The 23,785-nt window shown below is 37.5% G+C and overlaps 1 protein-coding gene across 1 annotated transcript in view; it reads right to left on the reverse strand.

The window, feature by feature from the left end:
* LANCL1 (LanC like glutathione S-transferase 1) overlaps window positions 1-23,785 on the reverse strand; it is a 50,036-nt gene that overhangs the window by 25,784 nt on the left and 467 nt on the right. Inside the window, exon 2 of the mRNA XM_049784158.1 lies at window positions 20,039-20,156. Within this exon, the coding sequence (XP_049640115.1) occupies window positions 20,039-20,156 (118 nt within the window). The remainder of the gene's footprint in view (window positions 1-20,038; window positions 20,157-23,785) is intronic.

Here is a 23,785-nt window from a genome sequence, read left to right on the forward strand (position 1 = left end):
CTTTTTCTAAGCAGACAGCCAGGAGTAACCCCTGAGCACCTCCGGGTGTGGCCCCCAAACCAAAAAAAAATAAATAAATAAAAGAAGAGAAGAGAGAAAAGAGTAAGATTTAAGAGGGAAGGTAAGCTTTTCAATATGGAGAGAATGTTTATTTCAAAGTTTACTATGTTTTCACTGTTTTATGACTAGTGGATGCAGGAAGAACATCATTAGGCTAGAGAGTGACAGGATAGTTGCTCTAGAAATAAAGCAAGACTTAAATGGAAAGCTATCTGTTGGGAAGTTAAAACTGGTAGAACCTGGTGGAGACATCAAGGTAACTCCAGGAAGCTGGAGAGACAGAACCATGCCTGCTGCATCCATCATTTTATAATCACTGCTTCACCAATGGTCCTGCGTCAATGCTCTGTGGGTAAGATGCTGCCTTACATATGGGAGACCTGGGTTCAATCTCTTGTCCATTTGTGGTCCCTTACCCCTGCACCAAGAGTGATATCTAAGCACAGAACCAGGAGTAAGCCCTGAACACTGCTGGATATAACTCCAAAACAAAAAGACAAAAACAAAAATAAGGCAATTCCATATATCTAGCTTAAATAGCTGATAAGAATAACACCATCTATAAAGATGTAAAACACTTCTGGGGAGGATCTAATCTTCAAATACAATTCCAGTATCTAAAGAATTCAATACCCTAAGAACATTTTTCCTGGTTTTTAGAAAGGATAAAAACCAACAGAACACAGTTTAATCTTTTGAATCAAGTAGCTACTTCATTGAGAATACTCTTGGCTTAAATTTCAGTGGTATATAAAATTTTCTTTAATGTTTGCTACATGAAAACAAAATAAAACAAAAATTAAAAACAATAAGGGTTTGCTTTTTGCTTTTATTCTTTTATCTTTTATTTCACCTCAATAAAGATTTGAGATAAAAAATTTGAGTTTAATTGCAAAAATATCCAAACTGCTTTATATATAATATTATTACATATTATATAATATTTACTATATTATACATTTATACAATATATATAAAAATATACCTATTATATAAATATATAATGTATATTGCTTTTGGGGTCACATTAGGTTTAATTAGTAGTTACTCCTGCTTCTGCATTCAGAAATTACTTCTGGCAGTGTTCAGAGGAACACTGGATTGTGGGGAATCAAACCCTTTGGTCAGCTGCATGTAAGGAAAGTATCCTACCTACTATAGCTCTGACTCTATAACTTATTATATATTAAAAAATCCCTCCCCCTCTTTTTAGGACTCTGAACAAATTCTAAAATTTTCATTTATATAAAATTTCTTAGCTGTTCTATACTTCATGATAATAAACATTGAATTATCAAAACTAATATTTTTGGTCTGAAAACAACTGTTTTGTTAGATATATATATATGTAAATAAATAAAAAATGGTGACTTACCTTAAAACAAAAAATAATTCATAGAAATGAGATATGCTTAGAAATGAGTAAAGGAAAACCTAGTATCCACACACTTATACCATTATCTGAAAGATATTAAATATAATAAAAAATGGTACTTGTGTCAATATCAGGGGATATCATATAACTTAAAAAAATTTAAGTACTTTAAAAGTAATGATTAAGCTCTATTAAATTTCAAGTATATGATCAGTTATCTTTTCATGCTCCCATGATCCCCAGATACTTCAGAAAGTCTCCCAAAGCAGGAGGACGTGGCTTTTGAAAATAAAAAGGAGACTGACTTATCCCCTCCATCACAGTATAAGTAAAAGTTCTGAAGTATTTTAGAAATCTATCAATCTATATATTTAGGAACTGGTTTTGATTGTTCAGAACTGAAATGACCAATATGAGAGCTTTTAAACTTCAATGCCTATAGAAAGTTAAAGTAACTTCAGATAAAAAAAATTTTTAGACTTAGTCTCTCACTAGCACTAGCTACACTTCTAAAGCTCAGGCATAGGGGTTAACGGCTGTTGTAAAGAACAGCCAAGTAACCTTCCATTGATGCAGAAATTCTAAGGCCAGTATTACTCTGAGCATTAAGGACAGATGCTATTCTGTAGTAGTAGTAGTTCAGGAATTCTACCACTGCCTTGCAATTCTTCCTAAGAATCTCTTGATTTTGAAATGTTGACAACTAATTTACTTGAATGACAGAAGATATACCATGAGGACTAAATGTTTAACTTTTTTTTTTTTTTTTGTATAAAGGAATCTACCCTGGCTTCTTCTAGTCTGAACTCTCTGAGTTACACTTTACTACTGTCTCCTTCCTTAGTTGCTACTCTTGGAAAGAGAATAAACTGCTTAGGGACACTTCCAAGTCAGCAATTTCATTACTCAGCGTCTTATCCTCAGTAGTAGTGTATTATAAATACAACCAGATGTTGAGAACTAATTAATATTAGGCCTCTGAATTTCTGAGGGACTATTAGTCCTATTTGTCTTGACCACTTTGGTGTCTCACATGTCTATGAAGAAAAAATCCCCACAATGTCTCTCCAAACAATGTTTCTGTGATTCTGCAATGTAGACATGACTTCTAAGTATTTATTTTTGTAAGGCAACACTAATGTGTAAAACGCCCTTTTCACCACATTTTAACTTTGCCAATTATTTCCTTGAAGGTAAATGACTTTTAAATACACCCTTTGTGTCTTCTAGTGGGAAAAAAAATGTTTAGATTATAACTGCTGCTGTTCAGTAGAGGTGCCCAGCTAACATCCATGATGAAATGGAAAATCTCAATAGTTCTGAGTGATACTGAGAGGAAATCCGTGCCCTTAACCAGGACCCTTAACCAGGGTCCAATATGTTTTACGTAATTGTTCTTAACTGAGACTTTAAAAGCTCATTCAGTTACTATGGTGTTTATTTCCTGTTCTTTCAGATTGAAAAAAAAATATGAGTGAAGGTGTTCTTTGACTAAACTTCATATTATGATCACCTGGTCATTCTATACCAGGTACAGAAACATATCTCTGACATGTTGTTTTGTAAGTGCTACTTCATTTCGCCAAAAAACTTAGCTGTTTTCAGTGTGGGATGCCCATTTGCCGCCATGAGTAGTGTCACTATGGGTGGTGCTCTCCACAAAACTTGGTTGTAGTCATTGCAGAAAAAGTGCAGCGATTCAGCTGTCATATTTCTGCATTTTTAGGAAAACACTAAAGGGGAGTTGGGAGTTAGTTTTTACCCTAATCAGGGTGATTTCTTCTTTGCATGTTTGTCTCATCTAGGCAGGAAGAACCTCCGGACTGGCCCCCTACCCCTTCCCGTTCTCTACCATGGGATGGTCCTGCCCTTCCAAATAAAGATCATGTGCAGCTTGCCTGTCAGCCAGCTCATTCTGCTTGTAGCTAGTTTGTGGTGGAAGTTCCTTAACCTGTTTCATCTCCTTAACTAGGTGTGGATTAATTCCTGAACCTGTTTCATCTCCTTAACTTGGTGTGGATTATTAACTTGGTGTCAGTGTTGCCATCAAACCCACATTGTAGGGTACTTATCTGAGACCCACCCATTTCTGGGAGGGGTCTTGGGAACCGGATAATAGGTGTGACTTTAATTGCAAGACCCGGCCCATTCCTGGGAGGGGTCTTGGAATAGGTAGATAAACCCGGTAGCCAGGGGATTAAGGGGCTTTTGCCTTTTGGCCCTGCTGGGCTCTCTGAGGGAGATGGCTGAAAGAGGATAAGACGCAGGGCAAGCCTAGAATGGCTGTATGCTTGAAAGGTTATGAGTAGGCCACACACATGTGGTGGCTAGGGCCTAAATAAAGATGATTCTTCCTGAAGCCTGCCTGTGAGTGAGTCTTGATTACGCCGATTACCTGGGCCTGGAACCCGCCGGCTGCATGGGGGTTGCTGAGCCACGTGGCCTGGGATGGCAGACAGAGAAATCCACCTCCATCCATCGCCATCCAGCACCATCCTTAATTATTTAACTCAACACCACATTACTTATGGGGTGTGAGGATTTCTCTTTAGTCTATTACTGTAAAACGCTCTAATAAAACAGATAAATTCATACCCTGATGCCTTTTGTGAATCATAAATCCTCAGGCTGATATACTACTTATGATGGGGCTGAAGGACACTCAGAGCTCAAATTAGACAGTGAAATACTCAAAAGAACCACTACTTATAAGAAGACTGAATTGCAAAGCAAAGATAACTTGGTCTGAGTGATTCCAAATAAATAAATCTGGTACCAGCAGAAACCGACATCCTCATGTAAAAGGCTATGTTCATATGTATATTTTCAAATCAAAGAAGAGCATCTTGAAATACTAATTAATATTATCCTAGTGATTATGCTACATATCTTATTTAAAGTTATCTAATATTTCAAAAGAGAAAACAAATGTTAATTTTAGCTTCATTAAGTTTGTGAGCTGGCTACAGAAGACTGAGTCATATCTTTGAGAACTAAAATTCTGCACTCAGGATTTTAGTATCCTGTGTATATTTTAGTATTTTGTGTATATTTTCTTAAAAGAGTAAGTTTATAATTATAAACCATAAAAATGATCATAGTTAAAGGTTAGGGAAAATAAAATTAAATGACGGTTGGATGTTCCCTCATTCTCTCTTAAAGACATTTGTGAGGATTTTCAGGGAGGGACTTCAGAGCATAAAAACCAGCTAACCTTTGCAAAAGCTGGCTCCCTGTGTGTGACACCAGGCGGGGAAAATCCGCGAAAGTACACCGGCCCAGTGGGGCTCAGCTGTGAAAGACTGTGAGTGTGACCTGTCTATGTCTGTCTACTGTCCTCTTGCGTGAAACTCTTGCGAGTGGGGCAAAAAGAGCCTCCAGAAACCTCGCTCGCCCAGACGCCATTTTCAGGGAGGGACTTCAGAGCATAAAAACCGGCTAACCTTTGCAAAAGCTGGCTCCCTGTGTGTGACACCAGGCGGGGAAAATCCGCAAAAGTACACCGGCCCAGTGGGGCTCAGCTGTGAAAGACTGTGAGTGTGACCTGTCTATGTCTGTCTACTGTCCTCTTGCGTGAAACTCTTGCGAGTGGGGCAAAAAGAGGCTCAGAGGAGCACGGCTGCTCCGCTTCGCTACGCGGCCTTGCACTCTTTCTAAGGAAAGAACTCCATTGCAACAAGAAGGAAAAATCACACTAAGAACGGCGCTATATCACAGAAACAAACATTTCTCTCCGGACTGTCTTCTCTGTTGCATGCTCGGGCCTAAGATTTGACCCAGTGTGAGGCTTCATCCACGGAGGACTCCCCTCCCTTAGAGGCAAGTCAGCCCATCCAGAAAGGGAGGAGCCAGAGGAGTGTGCTGCCTACATCATATAGACAATGAATACCACTACAACACGTAGAAAAACCCACAATACAAGTGTGACAATGGGGAAACAACGCAGGCCAGCATCAGACATAGAGAATGAAGATGACAATTCTGAGGACCAGATAATGACTGAACAACTAATCAACCTCTCAGATAAGGACTTTAGACTAGCAATATGGAAGGTGCTCAACAGACTCCAAGAAACCATGGATCGAGTTGAACAGAACACTAATAAGAACCAAGAAAATATGAAGGCAGAAATGACAAAACTCCAAACTGAAATAACATGTCAACTAACAGGACTGAAAAAGTCAGTAAACAAAGTGAATGACAAAATGGATAAGCTCTGGGACAGGGTATCAGAAGCTGAGAATAGACTTGGTGCTGTGGAAGATGAGATACATAACAATTCCATACAGCAGGAGAGATTGGACAAAAAACTTAAAGCAAATGAGCAGACAATGGAAAAATTAGTCAAAGAATGGGAACAGACGAAAATAGAAGTCTATGATAAGATCAACAGAAACAACTTAAGAATCATTGGAGTCCCAGAGACCCAGGAAGAAAATTTCCAGGAAGAATCAATGGTCAAGAACATCATTAAAGAGAAACTTCCAGAGCTAAAGAATATATGTGATCAAATCCTGCATGCCCGAAGAGTACCAACCAAAAGAGACCCCAGAAAAACCACCCCAAGACACATCCTAGTCACAATGACAAATCCCACAGATAGAGACAGAATTCTGAAAACAGCAAGATCAAAAGGGGAAATCATGTTCAAGCAAGCTTTCCTGAGATTTACAGCAGACTGTCACCAGAAACGCTCAATGCCAGAAAGCAGTGGTGGGATATTGTGACAAGACTGAATGAAATGAATGCTTCACCCAGAATACTATACCCAGCAAAACTCACTTTCCGGTTTGATGGAAGAATACATGGTTTCACAGACAAAAAACAGTTCAGAAACTTCACAGACACAAAACCAGTCTTAAGAGAAAAACTGAAAGACCTAATCTAAGACAAGACTACCCAAGAGACACACCAAATTTTGAAATAAAGATGGCGTTAAATCCCAGGACAATTCTTTCTCTCAACGTCAATGGACTAAATGCACCAGTTAAGAGACACAGAGTGGCTAAATGGATCAAAAAACTCAATCCAACCTTCTGCTGCCTACAAGAAACGCACCTGAATAGTCAGAACAAACATAGACTCAAAATAAAAGGCTGGAGAAAAGTTATCCAAGCAAACAACACCCATAAAAAAGCTGGAGTGGCCATACTAATATCAGATAATGCAAACTTTATACCCAGGAAGGTTGTAAGGGACAAAGACGGACATTTTATATTAATCAAGGGGTACGTAGAGCAGGAAGAATTCACTCTCCTAAACATATATGCACCGAATGAGGGGCCAGCAAAATATTTAATACAACTGTTGACAAATCTGAAAAATAATATCAACAACAACACAATAATTGTGGGGGACCTTAACACGGCTTTGTCAACACTGGACAGGTCAACCAGACTGAAACCCAACAAGAATATACTAGACCTGAGGAGAGAAATGGAAGAAAGAGGCCTAGTGGATATATATAGGACACTCCATCCCCAGAAACCTGGATACACATTCTTCTCCAATGTACATGGGACATTCTCCAGGATAGACTACATGCTGGCACATAAAACATACCTCCATAAGATCAAGAGGATAGAAATTTTGCAGACTACCTTCGCTGACCACAAGGCTCTGAAATTATTTGTGAACTCCAAAGGGACTCAGAAGAAACACTTTAACACCTGGAAGTTAAACAGCCTCATGCTCAATAACCAGTGGGTCCGAGATGAAATCAAGGAGGAAATAAAAAGGTTCCTGGAAACAAATGACAATAAAGACACAAACTCTCAGAACTTATGGGACACAGCAAAAGCAGTACTGAGAGGAAAATTTATAGCTTTGCAAGCACACATCAGGAAGGAAGAAGGAGCTTACCTGAGTAGCTTAATGACACAGCTAATAGAACTAGAAAATGCTCAACAAAAGGACCCAAGAATAGGAAGACAGAAGGAAATAACAAAGCTGAGAGCAGAAATCAACGAAGTGGAAACTCAAAAAACAATCCGAAAGATCAACGAAAGCAGAAGTTGTTTCTTTGAAAAAATAAACAAGATTGATAGACCACTGGCAAACCTAACAAAGAAAGAGAGAGAGAGAAACTTGATAACTCGTATCAGGAATGAAAAAGGAGAGATCACTACTGATATGACAGAGATTCAAAGGGTAATCAGAAACTACTTTGAAAAACTCTACGCCACTAAAAATGAGAACCTGGAAGAAATGGATAAATTCTTGGACTCTTATAATCTTCCACGGTTGAAGGAAGAGGATGTAGCATATCTAAACACCCCCATCACCATTGATGAAATTAAAACAGTAATCAAATGTCTGCCGAAAAACAAAAGCCCAGGTCCAGATGGATTCACTAATGAATTCTATCAAACTTTCCAAGAGGAACTACTGCCAATCTTGGCAAGACTCTTTCATGAAATTGAACAAACAGAAACACTTCCAAATAGCTTTTATGAAGCCAACATCACCTTGATACCTAAACCAGACAGAGACGCTACCAAAAAAGAAAATTACAGACCAATATCACTGATGAATGCAGATGCAAAGATCCTCAACAAAATCCTGGCAAATAGGATTCAATGCCTCGTTAAGAAGATCATCCACTACGATCAAGTAGGTTTCATCCCAGGAATGCAAGGCTGGTTTAACATCCGTAAATCTATCAACATAATACACAACATCAATAACAAGAAAAATAAAAACCACATGATCATATCAATAGAGGCAGAGAAAGCATTTGATAAGGTCCAACACCCATTCTTGATCAAAACTCTCAGCAAGATGGGAATGGAGGGAACCTTTCTCAATATAGTGAACGCCATCTACCACAAGCCAGTGGCAAATATTATCCTCAATGGAGAAAAACTGAAAGCCTTCCCTCTAAATTCTGGCACAAGACAAGGCTGTCCTCTCTCACCACTCCTATTCAACATAGCACTGGAAGTACTTGCTATAGCGATTAGGCAAGAAAAGGATATCAAGGGAATCCAGATAGGAAAGGAAGAAGTCAAGCTCTCACTGTTTGCAGATGACATGATACTCTACTTAGAAAACCCTAAAGACTCTATCAAAAAGCTTCTAGAAACAATAGACTCATATAGCAAGGTGGCAGGCTACAAAATTAACACACAAAAATCAATGGCCTTTCTATATACCAATAGTAATAAGGATGAAATGGACATTAAGAAAACAACCCCATTCACAATAGTACCACACAAACTCAAATATCTTGGAATCAACTTGACTAAATATGTGAAGGACCTATACAAAGAAAACTATAAAACTCTGCTCCAAGAAATAAGAGAGGACACACGGAAATGGAAACACATACCCTGCTCATGGATTGGCAGGATTAACATCATCAAAATGTCAATACTCCCCAAGGCATTATACAGATTTAATGCCATCCCTCTAAAGATACCCATGACATTCTTCAAAGAAGTGGATCAGACACTTTTCAAATTCATTTGGAACAATAAACACCCTCGAATAGCTAAAGCAATCATTGGGAAAAAGAATATGGGAGGAATTACTTTTCCCAACTTTAAACTGTACTACAAAGCAACAATTATCAAAACAGCATGGTATTGGAATAAGGATAGGTCCTCAGATCAGTGGAATAGGCTTGAATACTCAGAAAATGTTCCCCAGAGATACAACCATCTAATTTTTGATAAAGGAGCAGGAAATCCTAAATGGAGCAGGGAAAGCCTCTTCAACAAGTGGTGTTGGCACAATTGGATAGCCACTTGCAAAAAATTAAACTTAGACCCCCAGCTAACATCATGTACAAAGGTAAAATCCAAATGGATTAAAGACGTCGACATCAGCCCCAAAACCATAAGATATATAGAACAGCACATAGGCAAAACACTACAGGACATTACAGGCATCTTCAAGGAGGAAACTGCACTCTCCAAGCAAGTGAAAGCAGAGATTAACAGATGGGAATATATTAAGCTGAGAAGCTTCTGCACCTCAAAGGAAATAGTGCCCAGGATACAAGAGCCACCCACTGAGTGGGAGAAACTATTCACCCAATACCCATCAGATAAGGGGCTAATCTCCAAAATATACAAGGCACTGACAGAACTTTACAAGAAAAAAACATCTAATCCCATCAAAAAATGGGGAGAAGAAATGAACAGACACTTTGACAAAGAAGAAATACGCATGGCCAAAAGACACATGAAAAAATGTTCCACATCACTAATCATCAGGGAGATGCAAATCAAAACAACGATGAGATACCACCTCACACCCCAGAGAATGGCACACATCACAAAGAATGAGAATAAACAGTGTTGGCGGGGATGTGGAGAGAAAGGAACTCTTATCCACTGCTGGTGGGAATGCCGTCTAGTTCAACCTTTATGGAAAGCGATATGGAGATTCCTCCAAAAACTGGAAATCGAGCTCCCATACGATCCAGCTATACCACTCCTAGGAATATACCCTAGGAACACAAAAATACAATACAAAAACCCCTTCCTTACACCTATATTCATTGCAGCACTATGTTCCATAGCAAGACTCTGGAAACAACCAAGATGCCCTTCAACAGACGAATGGCTAAAGAAACTGTGGTACATATACACAATGGAATATTATGAAGTTGTCAGAAGAGATGAAGTCATGAAATTTTCCTATACATGGATGTACACAGAATCTATTATGCTGAGTGAAATAAGTCAGAGAGAGAGAGAAAAACGCAGAATGGTCTCACTCATCTATGGGTTTTAAGAAAAATGAAAGACACCCTTGTAATAATAATTTTCAGACACAAAAGAGAAAAGAGCTGGAAGTTCCAGCTCACCTCAGGAAGCTCACCACAAAGAGTGATGAGTTTAGTTAGAGAAATAACTACATTTTGAACTGTCCTAATATTGAGAATGTATGAGGGAAATGTAGAGCCTGTTTAGGGTACAGGCGGGGGTTGGGGGGGGAGGAGGGAGATTTGGGACTTGGGTGATGGGAATGTTGCACTGGTGATGGGTGGTGTTCCTTTTATGACTGAAACCCAAACACAATCATGTATGTAATCAAGGTGTTTAAATAAAAAAAAAAAAAAAAAAGACATTTGTGAGACCTAGCATCCCCTGGGTTTACTGAACTTGTCTCCTCTAGTATTTGAAAGGGAAGCAACCTTTTTCGCTAAATGCTCATTTCTAATACAAGAATATTCATCTACTCATTTAATCCTTTTTAAATAATAATTCCTTACTGGAGTTTCCTGCTTTTTATTTTATGTGGCACTTAAAAGATTTCCCCTGAGTCTGCAGAGACAGCATAGCAGGGAATACATTAGATGCAGCTGAGCAGGGTTCTATTCTGCAACTGGTCCATCAAGCCCTAAGAGAGAACCAGTATTTAAGCCCTAAGCAGAGTAGAGTGTGGGCCAAACACCAAAAACAAAACAAAATTCCTCCAACAGACAGAACTATAAATCTTCTTCCCTATAGAATCCACAATATACCTAGAATCAACCCAAAGCATTCAGTTGCAGGCGTTGTGACAGTCTCTAGCAAGAGCCCTCAAATTCCAGCATTCAGTTACTACCTGGCAACCTAACCTGATGCTAACTGAACTTCAGGCCTGCTATTTTTCAGCACTATGTGTCAGTTGTGCAGACTATATAACACTTCTTGACAGAGTACTTAAAAGAATCAAAGGCTTTCCTGCTTTCCATGCTGGGAGCACAAATATCTTGTATCTGGAAGGATTAAGGCTTAAGCACAAACTCACTATTTGTTGCTAGCATATATAACTATAACTATGTACTTGAATATATTATTCAATTTTAAAATTAAAATTTTTGTGAAAAAGAATTGACAATTTTCATTTCAAATATTACTTATTTAACAGCTGCAAGAGCTACTGGCTGATTTTAAACTATGGGTGATAGTTCACATATAAGTGATTATGAGGAAAAGCTTTTGTCTTGACCCCCTTACTGTTCTATTCAGAACTATTTGCATATATTAATTCAAAATTAGGAATGGGAAAACATCTATTTAAAAAACATTGGAGACATCATTTTTCTAATGGCCACAAATCATTTCAGTGTTTGATTTATATCCAATCTTAACAACCTTTTAAAATATTCTTTTAAATAGTAAGTACTCATATCTGTCTAACGTCTTACTTTCCTCTTTCTAAATTCCCTTCATGTTTTACCAAGGTTCATTTCCCCTTTCGACTCTTAAACTTGAGTAGTTATTAATCACTTCTAAAAAGTATGAATAGCATTAGTATCACTGTTATAATTGATCAAACTATTATTATAGGTTTTGTAGATCTTTTTTCATGCAGAAAACCCAAACACACAAATTGAAAGTAAATACACACACACACACACACACACACACACACACACACACACACACACACACACACACACACACACACACATACACCTCTCTCCCGTTCCTTCTCCCTTTCTTTTTCTTCCTTGTCCCTCTATTCCTTTGTCTTCCTCCTTTTCTCCTCCCCCTTCGAGCCTGCTTTCACCTTGCCCTTTCTCAAACCCTCCCCTACAATCTTCCTTTTCTCCCGTCAAAAACAGCAAGGTTCTATATAGCTAGGCTTGCTAGGTTGAATCACTTTGGCTTGTATAATTTTGAACGATTACTCAGCTGATGATGACACAAATGGTATCTATGCTAAGGAGCTGTTTTGAGACTTAAACTAATTAAAGCAAACATCTAGAATGGTGCATGGCATATAACATAGTTATTAGCATGATTGCACATATCCTTACATTCTTTTTATTCAAATGTCACATCTAGTAACAATATTACCAAGAATCATTGCTTTTTTCCACCATCAATGACCACGAAACTACATACTGATGAGCCTCTTTCCCCTGAGATTGCAAATTAAGTGGGGTGGGGGGAAGTTTTTATCATTAAATTACTGATTGTTTTATTTGGGACCATAGTGCTTGGGGACACACCTGGTTTGGTGCTCTAGGTTCACTCATTCCCTGCAGTGCTCAGAGGGCCACATAGGGCTAGGGATTAAACCCTGAGTTCCTACATAAAAAATGTATCTGTACCAGCCCCATAAGCTATCTTCCTGGCCCTAAATTACTGACTTATTGTTTTTAACAATAGTGTATAGGAATGAGTTAATTACTCTCAATTCCTGCCTCTAAAATTATTTACAGTACCTCACAGATATTCCCAGAGAACTCAGAGGATTTCTGGTAAAATAATTATTTGCAAAAAGGAGACCACTCCAGGGTTTTTAAATTCTTCTCTTTTTCTTTCCTAGGACTATGATATTTAATCACTCTTCAGTGAATTTTGATTTGTCTTTACAGAAAAGGCAAAAGCCAAGAAAATAGCTTATAAAACTATGAAAACGCCAGTGATATAAGTATGTCAGCTTTGATGACAATTATGTCAGAATCTCATTAAGAGCCCAAATTAACCAACTTCATTACTACTTTATATCCTTTGTTTCCACTTTAAAAATAAAAGCAAAGGTAATTTCAGTTGTAAAATAGTTTGTAAAATGAATTCAAAGTATTTCTTTCTAAAAGCAATGATTGACTTCTTTTAAATTTTTTCTTAAACCTGTACATGTACCCGTACCAAAATCATATGAAGAATTTGTTTTTCAAAGCACCTATAACCCAAATAGGCACTCTAGCAGAACTTCTAGTAAGTACCCTGCCACATTTAGGCATTTGCTAAAAGGACAGAAATGAACTTGGAAGAGATGTAAATTGAGCTGTGAGAGATAAGATACACTAGTTCATGCAGCAGAAAGCTGACCACCTCAGGAAGAGAGAGTGGACCAAGCCCCCACTCTGCCAAAGCAAGCCTGCTCCCTCCATCACCCACAATCACCAATTATCTGATAGTTTTGCCTCATCACTGACCCTCTACAATTTTCTTCAGGAACATCAATATGACAAAACTTCAGGTATATGGGTTTCTGAGCTGATATCACCAGGGCTTTTTGGAGCAAGTGCAGTTATCCTCCCTCTTCCATCTTCCTTCTTCCAGGAGGCCGGGTGGCTGAATATATGTCCCTAAAAGTCTTATTATCAGTAATAGTAATAGCTTTAAATCTCTGTACAACTTCATTTGTTTAATGCTATCATCCCTAAAGGAATACCTCAATTTAACAGAATGTACAGATAACAAGAGCTTACTAAACCTTCTGGCATTGTATTAATGACTTCACTGGAGATAAAAAAAATGTGCTTGCTACTGTACTATTTTTTTCTTTTTTTTAAACTTTCTTCTCTTTATTTTTCATTTTCTTTCAATTTGTTTTCAGTAACCTTGCTTTCACGTATCTGAAAACAAATGTATTATGATCAACTATGTCAGCTATGCCTCACATTTTCTTTGAATATATTTTTAAAAAAGAACTAAAAAAATGATAGGGAGGCTGAAGTGATTACATTGCAGGTAGTATAAAGCCATTTGCCTTGCATGTGGCCAACCATGGTTCAATCCCCCACATCCCATATGGTTCCAAGCCTGCCAGGACAATTTCTGTTCCCAGAGCCATTGGGTGTGGACTGAATACTCCCCCAATATGATGGAATACAAAATTTCAATCTTTTTTTTTTTTTTTTTTTGGTTTTTGGGCCACACCCGGTGACGCTCAGGGGTTACTCCTGGCTATGCGCTCAGAAGTCGCTCCTGGCTTGGGGGACCATATGGGACACCGGGGGATCGAACCGCGGTCCGTCCTAGGCTAGCGTAGGCAAGGCAGGCACCTTACCTCTAGCGCCACCGCCCGGCCCCCAAAATTTCAATCTTAAGTATAAAAGTACAATTAAATACAGGAATGTTGGGACTAGATAGTGCAATGGTAGAACACTTGATTTCTATGTGATCAATCTGATTCTATTCTGAGTGCCTCATATGGCCCCTCCAATCTGCCAGAAGTGATCACTAAGAGTAGAGACTGAGAAAGTCCTGAGCACTGCTGGTGTGTACCCACCACCAGCAAAAAACAGTTTTTGAAAAATCCATTATTAAGATCAAGTGAATAACTGAGACAAGTCAAGGTACATTTTGAAATGAGAATGTGAAGCTGGGCACCCTAGCTTTGTTGCTAAAAACAAGGACAGATGGCATTTTACACCATTTCCTTCTATAGAGGATTTTGAGAAGACCGTTATTTATTTAAAGAAAATTAAAATCAGTGAAGGCATGAATTTCCTTAGAATCCCAGAACAGGGGGCCAGAGAGATAGCATGGAGGTAAGGCATTGCCTTTTATGCAGAAGGTCATTGGTTTGAATCCTGGCATCCCATATGGTCCCCCGAGCCTGCCAGGAGTGATTTCTGAGCGTGGAGCCAGGAGTAACCCCTGAGCGCTGTGAGATGTGATTCAAAAAACCAAAAATCCAAATAAATAAATAAATAAATAAATAAATAAATAAATAAATAAATAAATAAATAAATGAATCACAGAACAGGTAAAATAGTGCTTAGTAGATCACATTTATCATCTGATTTTGCTATAAATTATGACCAAGTGAGTAAATGCCAGTTAAAACAAATTAAGTGGGCCTTTGAAGGATCCATTTTATAGGAAAGGTATACATTCTCTGTTTTTCTTCCTTCTTAAAATCTGAAAAACTGATTCAGTGAGTAGATTTTCAGTACCGGTAGCTATTCTAACCAAGAAGTAGAAGCCAAAGGTTGAGGGGTCTAACAAACAATTCAAGCTGCCAGGATTCTGACTAAATCCGTGGCTACACCAAGACTGCCAGAGAAGGCCATCTCCATTTACATAACAACCCCCAAATCCTATTTTCAAAAAGTTACTTTTCAAGGATTAGCATATAACTCATAGACGGTCTGTTTTATCTAAATCACAGTGTAATTGATTAATTGGGGTTCTATTCAGCCCAACTTAATCTAATTCAATTCTAATCCTAGCTGATTGGGAATCAACTATCAGGCTATACTTCTGATTATGAAAGAAATGTTAAAATAAGAGTCTACTTTAGTGTTCTAAATAATTGTAATCAGGTAGTTTTTTTCCATACAAACTACATAATAATAGCTGGCTAAACTCTTCATTGTTAACTGACAATAAATGTTTAGTAACTATCAATACTGAAGCAAGAAAAGTTTTAAGTTTTCTATAATGAGTCAGTGTTATCTAAATTAATATAATTTTTGTCTTGTTTTGTTTTATTTTGTTTTTGGTCACACCACTTGGTGCCCAGGGATTACTCCTGGCTCTGTGCTCAGAAATCACTCCTGGCAGGAGGAATAGACCATGTGGGATGCTGGGATTTGAACCGTCATCTGTCCTGGATCAGCTGCGTGCAAGGCAAACACCCCACTGCCATACTATCTCTCCCATCTTTAAAGTAATGTAATTTGAAGAAGTTAAAGAAAGGACAAGGAGAAGTTAAAATTTATAAAAATGTAACCCTAAATATGATAAAAAATTAAGAAATATAATCGAGGCTGAAGAGACAGTACAGCAAGCACGGTGCTTGTTTTATACTTGGCTCACCAGTTTGATCTCCTGCACCCGTGAGCCCTGCCAAACGAGATACCTGAGCACAGAGCCAAGAGTATCCCTGAGCATTACTAGGTGTGGCTCCCCAAAACAAAACAAAACATTGAAAAAAGAAAAGGAAATATCATAGCTATTTACTAAGAAATAACATGTACTGCATAAAACAAATAAAGCCATACACATAATTATGTAAACTGTGCTTACATATGTGTAAGATTTGTGACACAAAGCACATGTATTTTTATTATATAAGGTGTGATCTAACCTTTTTCTAGTTGACTTCTTCCTTCTGACACCCTTTCATTCAGAACGTCTAGATTTGACAAGTACTTACTGAACACTTACAAAACAGTTCAGTAGGTACCAGGGAAAGATTTGAAAGTGACCATAGTTATCCACAGCCACTGGAGAAAATATTTTGGCTCACAGAAATTTCTGCTTCTTCCTTAGTAATTAAATTATAAATGGGATGGAAGAGCTCTACTCTACAGAGGGTTTGACTCTTGTGGTAGCAGGAGGAGTGTTTGAGTGAGGTGCTGAGGTGCTCATGGAGCCGAGGAGGGGAACACATTTTGTGGGAGGCAATCAATATGGAAGGTATGGGGTCCTGGTTCAGGTCTTGATTATGAAATCTTTTTTTTTTTTGGTTTTTGGATCACACCCGGCAGCGCTCAGGGATTACTCCTGGCTCAATGCTCAGAAATGGCTCCCGGCAAGCTCAGGAGACCATATGGGATGCCGGGATTCAAACTACCATCCTTCTGCATGCAAGGCAAATGCCTTACCTCCATGCTATCTCTCTGGCCCTTGATCATGAAATCTTAATCTATCACAGCCTAGCTTTCACCTCCCAAGTGATGAGCTCTAGCAGTTTGTGAAAACTGACCTTTAATTTTACAAAAATACTGTGGGCTATTTGTGAAAAATAGCACTATAAAAAAATCAAATTATGTAACTTAGTCAACTATTTAAAAATAAATAATAAAAGTCAGAATGCAATTTTTTTGGAGGGAATATTCTAGTTATGATAATTCTTGGTTAGGCTCTAACATGACAGAAGTAAAGCATCAAACATCATGACTTAAGTTTCAGTTTCATATGCAACATGGGAATTTTGGCAATTTAAATTGTCAACACTGACACTAAGAGCATTTTGCTTATCAAAACACTAGAAAAGACAAGTCTATTTTATGAAGAAATAATGCTTTTTTAAAAACACTGCTCAAGTAAATGACATAAAAAAACCTTGCCACTGACTATTCAGAAAATTTATGCTACATCATAAACAGTCAGCAATTGAAAGTATTATAAACAGAAGTTGCTTTCAAGATCCAGCAATGAATATCATAGACACTGAGAAGAAAAAGTTGAAGCAATCATAGGAAAAGATCCTGGAAACCTGATGCTCCTAAAAAGTTCAAATGAACTTGCATTTTTACTTTGGAAATGATTTCTAAGAAGTTTAATCAGTTTCTCAACTAAGCTAGAATAAATGAGACTGTTAATTTAAACTTAAAGTTAATCCCCACTGTTTTCTTCACTAAAGGTTACCTTGCAAATGTAAAATATAAATTAATCTGAATGGGTTAATTTTCTGTAATGATATGTGAAATTAAATTTAACTATATTTTCTTTTTTGCCCTTAAATTACAAATATAATTTTGAAAAATATATTTGACACCTCTGTACCATCTCAATGTATGTGTGTAAGATGTATGTAAGTCTAAACTTTATTGCACTATGGAATTCAAAAGGGGACCTAAAAGCAGCAGTACACTGCACTTGTTCCATTTTGTTCTTAACTTTCAATTTCAATGTTCACTTATAAGATTATTAATTAAAACATACCTAGCACACCCGAGTATCAGTTGATACTCAATACATGAGTTTTATTACTTCCTTCCTGAAGATACATCCATTTTATTCTCATTGTTTCTTTATTAAGCTTCTAAAATTAAAAAAAAATAATAGAGGGGCTGAAGCGATAGCACAATAGCAGGGCGTTTGCCCCCATGGACCTCAGTTTGATTCTGGTCAATCCATATGGTCCTCCGAGCCTGCCAGGGGCGATTTCTGAGTGCAGAGCCAGAAGTAACCCCTGAGAGCTACCGAGTATGAACCCCCCGCCCCCCCCAAAAAATAGAGCTAAAGTGAAAAGGAAAGAACATGTTTGTCCATTCATCGGGTTTTACAAGAGTGGTCTAAACCTTCCTGGGAAATTAAAAGTTTACTCCAGTCTGCCATCCTCATGAGACAGAATCACAAACCATTGTATAGAGAATTGCTGGGTTGGAGAGGTAGTATAGGAGGCTAGCACTTGCCTTGCACATGGCAGTTTGATCTCCAGTATCACATATGATTCCCTGAACACTGTCCTGCGCACAGAGCCAGGTGTAGTCCCTAAGTACTACTGGATATGGTCAGCCCTTCCCTTGGATCCTATAAAAATAAAAGAAGATTGCTAAGAGATTTCTATAACTCGTCTTATAAGAAAACTTTCAAAGAAGTTCATAAATTAGGATCTGCATCAGGAATAGAGGTTAGCAAAAATTCAGATTGCTGGGTTTTTGCTGAAGACATACTGAAGCAAAATCTCTGCTCTAGAGCTCAAGAACCCGTACTTTTTATTGCATTACAAGAAGCACTGTCTTTGAATAAAATTAAAATTCCTTAAGGTAAAACTATTCAAAGTTCTCCACTGCCCAAAATCATCAGGTAATACATAGTATCTATATGGTGCTTCCTTCAGTATAAGAAAGTTATCTTTCTGCCTACCTCTAATCTCCCCTGAAGAACCCGCCCCCGTCCCTGCCTCCTCAAGCAATACGGGCTTCAATGCATTATATATGTGATAATCACAAGATTTCTGATTTTCTTGTTACTTATCACTAGATTTCTAATATTCATTTGTTCTCTTTTATCTTTTTGATACCTGTGCACCATTTTCTCAAACTTTCTCCAACTTCTCAAAGACCAGCCAGAATAATTGTAAACCAATCATCCCGACAATATGTAAATCACATTCTTGCTTTCACCAGGGCTCCTACATAGATTCTTTCATGTTGTAACTCTTTGCTGGAGCGGTGGCGCAAGCGGTAGGTGTTTGCGTTGCACGCGCTGACCTAGGACGAACTGTGGTTCGATCCCCCAGCGTCCCATATGGTCCCCCAAGCCAAAGCGATTTCTGAACGCATAGCCAGGAGTAACCCCTGAGCATCACCGGGTATGGCACAAAAACAAAATAAAAACGACACGATGGACCTGCTGTATTTCCTGTGTATATATATTCTCTATGTCTGTTTCACATACTACATTTTGGGACTCTCTTCAACTCTTCTCTCTCTGAAAGTCCATCTCCAAACTGATTAACTTCTATAGGGATGGGATTCATTTTTCTGTCATGGATTCTATACATTTTTTAATAGCATTATATAAGCAAATGGGGTTGGGAAACTTACAAGCATGCATGTCTGTCCCATTGTGCAACACATGAGCAAGGTATTCTGACCTTGCATAAACAGACAAACCTCATGTTAAGAGTGTGTTTTCTTCATGCTATTGCATATTAGAGAGTTTTAAAAAAATGCAGGCATTGTCCAATTTTGCATTAATCAAGTCTGATGGTATGATTCTACAATAAAACACATACACTTCTAATCCCTTTGACATAATTAAGGACTGTATGTTGTTGTTTTTTTTTTTTTTTTTGCAGACAAATGTTATTACACACTTAAAAATCTGTATAGTATGATTTTATGTACTCGGATCTATTTTATGCACTGAGATGCCAAAAAAGTATGTCAGTAGCTTTACTGATATATTTACTTTATGGCAGATATGATGTTATACCAAGATAAGCCTGTAATCCTGAATATATTTTTTTTCTTCACAATTATAGCAGCTATCCAAATCTAAATCAGGTATGAATTCCATGAATAATCTTACCTGCTTTATATCTAGAGTCTGGAAGCATAGTAGTCTTTCAGAAACAATAATTAATACAGCAAGCATCTGAGATTATTTTATTAACACTGCACTATTGAAATCAAACTTTGGTTCTCATATTGCTTATGTCAGCCCAGCTGACACTTCATACCTGTCCAGCCAGTGTAAACAGTGCCATCCCGAGGCTCAGCTGACTTTAAGCCTCTCTCCATTTGCTGGATAAGCCCACGAATCCTATCATTTAAGCGATGTGAAAACTCTGGAGTCAACTGTAGATATTAGAGGGAAACAAATGTTAAAAATAAGAGCCACCAATAAAATAGCTTGCTCGACTATAGTCTATCAAAAATAAGGAAGTACGTCATACCTACTTAGGCTACATTTTTCTATCTGAGACTGAACAATTATTTTACTCCTAAACAACCACAAACTAAGAAAGCTTTCAAGTACTATTATGTTTCCAACTCAAGGCAATTATTTTTGCCGTAACTTAAGTAGATTACAAATTTCAATTAAACGCTAAGTTAGGCCCACAATGATACACTGGCTCATAGAAATTTCCAAGTAACAGAGTTCATCAATAATTTAAATCAATATTTCATGCTAAAAGTCATTTTATTCATTGAAACATACATTTAAATACTGGTTAATTTTAAACCTCTAAAGGTTGAGTATCCAAGTAGCAGGAATATGAATTTCTAAAGGAACATTACTTTTTGCTATTTTTAAAAAAAATGAATAATTTTTTAAATAGAAGTAGCATAAGAAAAAAACATTATAAATCACAGACATCAGCAGACTCAATGAAGAGTCTCAATATCCCATCAAAAAGCTCACCATCAGCACAATGGCCTGCAGAGGAACTTAATATATACAGTGGTATGAGCAATCACATCTATATATACTATTAGCTGAATAATCTTGTTCAAATCTTCTGAAAAAACAGGATAATAATACTTTCACTTCATCAATTGCTAAAGCTATTCTGAAGATCAAATGAGATCTCTGGCCACAAGTCTCTCACATACAGGGATGTAACTACTGATTCTTCTTATAATTGAAATGATCTAAGACTTGAAACATACTGATGTAGTTATGAATTGAAAGTATAATAGGGCTTTGACACATGGGGTCCACAGATGTTGGGCAAACTCCCCAAAAGGCAAGCAAACAGGGTATTTTTTTTGTTTTGGGGGTATCTAGTACTGCACTCAACCAGTTCACACAATGACTCTACCAATGAGCCAAGAGCAACATTTCCAATTTCCCCAAATATTTTAAAGTTCTTATGCACTGAAATGAGTATCTGTTTTAAAAGATCATTGTAATAAATGCTGCATTAATTTCAGGAATCTGTTTTGATATAGCCTGACACTGGTAAATTGTAAAGTAATTTAGTTTCAAAATAAACTTGGGAACCTTACAAGGAATCAATGTACTTTAAGTGTAAGGATTGTCGAAATAAATCTAATCATTATAGCTGACTCATAATCTTCTTTGGAAGCTTAGGGTTGTCTATAGGCAAAAGTGCCAATCTTGCAAGTGTGAGGCAAGTTTCATTCCCGGTCACCCTTGCACTGATCCTGGTAGTTCTGCTGTTTGTGCTGAGATAGTATATGTAATTTCCAGTGGACCCAGCTGAACCTGGGAGAGCACTGCAATTGCAGAATCTAAGATCCCCCCAAGTAAGCATGCTAGTGAAGTATGTCTAGAATGTTTTTAGTAATGACTTGAAAAAGACTGGCAACTAAAATGTTATCCTGGTTATCAAGGTGGCAGAGTATTGACAGCTGATAACTAGCTGCACAACTCCCTACTAGTAGCATAATCAAGTATGTGAACATCACCATCAGGTAGGTTATGACCACCCATCATTACAAAAAATACCACGGTAAGGAAAGGGAAAAAAATAAAATAAAAGAGTTTTCTTTGCCCTGTAAAACAAAAAAATCAGAAGGGCATCTTAACACTAGGAAAAATAAACAAACAAAAAATATAGTAGAGGGCCTGGAGAGATAGCACAGCGGAGTTTGCCTTGCAAGCAGCTGATCCAGGACCAAAGGTGGTTGGTTCGAATCCCGGTGTCCCATATGGTCCCCCGTGCCTGCCAGGAGCTATTTCTGAGCAGACAGCCAGGAGTAACCCCTGAGCATTGCCGGGTGTGGCCCAAAAACCAATATATATATATATATATATATATATATATATATATATATATATATAGTAGCAAAATTGTTACTGGCAATAGTGAAGGAGATTGAGCTTTACTTCTGAAGAGAACCTCTACTAAACCCTATCTAAATTATTTGTTCCTAAGCACCACTATGTAGTCTTATTCACCCCCAAAGACCACTCTATGTGCACAATCTATTCAACCATTGCAGTCAAGAAGTTAAAATTAACAAAAGATCTCGAAACACACTGAGATAAAATATACTTCAAATAGAGTAAAGACTGCAACTTCATGAGATCGGTTCATAGATCATAGGTAATTTATCATCTTGTCTAGCCTTGCTGTAATAAGAGACCAAGTCTAACATAAGCACCCTGGAGTAACTCATCTGAGGAGGTGAAGTTACATCCAATCTGGCATATGCTGCATTTAATAAAGGTGCCCTTCCTGAAAATATCGCTTATGGCAGACTACAAAGATCATTCAATCTCTAGCAATAATTTGAAAAAGCCGTAACAGAAGTGCTAGGAAACTGATCAAGTCCTTATTGAGACCCCTGTATAATGCATGAAAGATAACAGATCTCTGTGGTCTTAGCATTCTTACAAAGAACATTCTTACAAAAAACTGCATCATCTCCTATTAACAATCTCCTATCACAAAGAGGTAAGAGAAATCAGGTGAAACATTACAAATGAATACTTTTAAAAACTAATATAATCTTTATTTTCTGAAATCTATCCAAAGCCGTGAAGTAGGCAATAAATTACATTATCATTAGGGTGGGATACTACTAGCTCACCCTTAGATATGAGTTAAATATGTAGAAGAATTTAATTTGTAAATAACCTAAATAATAAGCTACTCTTTCTTGAAAGTTCCTGTTGCCAGGATGACATATCTCTGGTGTTTTCTTTGCCAAGTTAGCATGAAATGGCATGTCTTCTTCCAACAAGACAATACAAATACTTCAGCGTCAGAATCTGAAGAGCTAAGCAGAACTCTGATCCAAATGGCTAAAAGAAAATCTGTCTGAACTGCAGATAATTATAAGCTTTGTTTGGGTAGTTTAGTTTCCTTAAAAGAATCAGAATTAAGTCGAACACCAGGAACACTTTGGTAACCTTCTACAACTTTTCTTTACCTCATTCATAATTTCTATCTGCATTCCTGAAACAATTTTGTCTATAAAGACCAAAGTCCTAAAGGAAAGAAAATCAGCAAAATCACATAAAGTAAACTTGTAGACATAATACTTCTAAGTCTGTTATATCATATGAAGAAAGCTCTCATATGACTGGGAAGAAATAAATGAGTAAAAAAAAATTGAGAGAGATAGAGACTATATTGTATGTGCACACTTAAAGAGATCACTCTCCCAAATTGACTTGCAGGTAAAGAACTCCCTACTACATTTTCTTACAAAGAACTGCATCCCTCGTAACAATCCCCTATCACAAAAAGGCAGGAGAAATCATGGCAAAACACTACAATTGTCTATACATATTTTCTTTCTAAGATGTTTGTTAGGTACAACCAGTTTAATTTACAAATCCCCTGTCTAGTTGTGGAATGTCTGCTCGAGAAGCCATGACACAGATTATTGGGCTTATGTCCCAAGTTTGCTGAGTACCCCAGTTGAATGATAACTTTTCCAGTTCATTTCCATCATTACCTTTCTCACACTCGTGTACATTCATAAACGAGTAGCTGGGCACAAAAATA

This window comes from Suncus etruscus, chromosome 1 (genome assembly GCF_024139225.1).
Source record: "Suncus etruscus isolate mSunEtr1 chromosome 1, mSunEtr1.pri.cur, whole genome shotgun sequence".
Taxonomy (NCBI): domain Eukaryota; kingdom Metazoa; phylum Chordata; class Mammalia; order Eulipotyphla; family Soricidae; genus Suncus; species Suncus etruscus.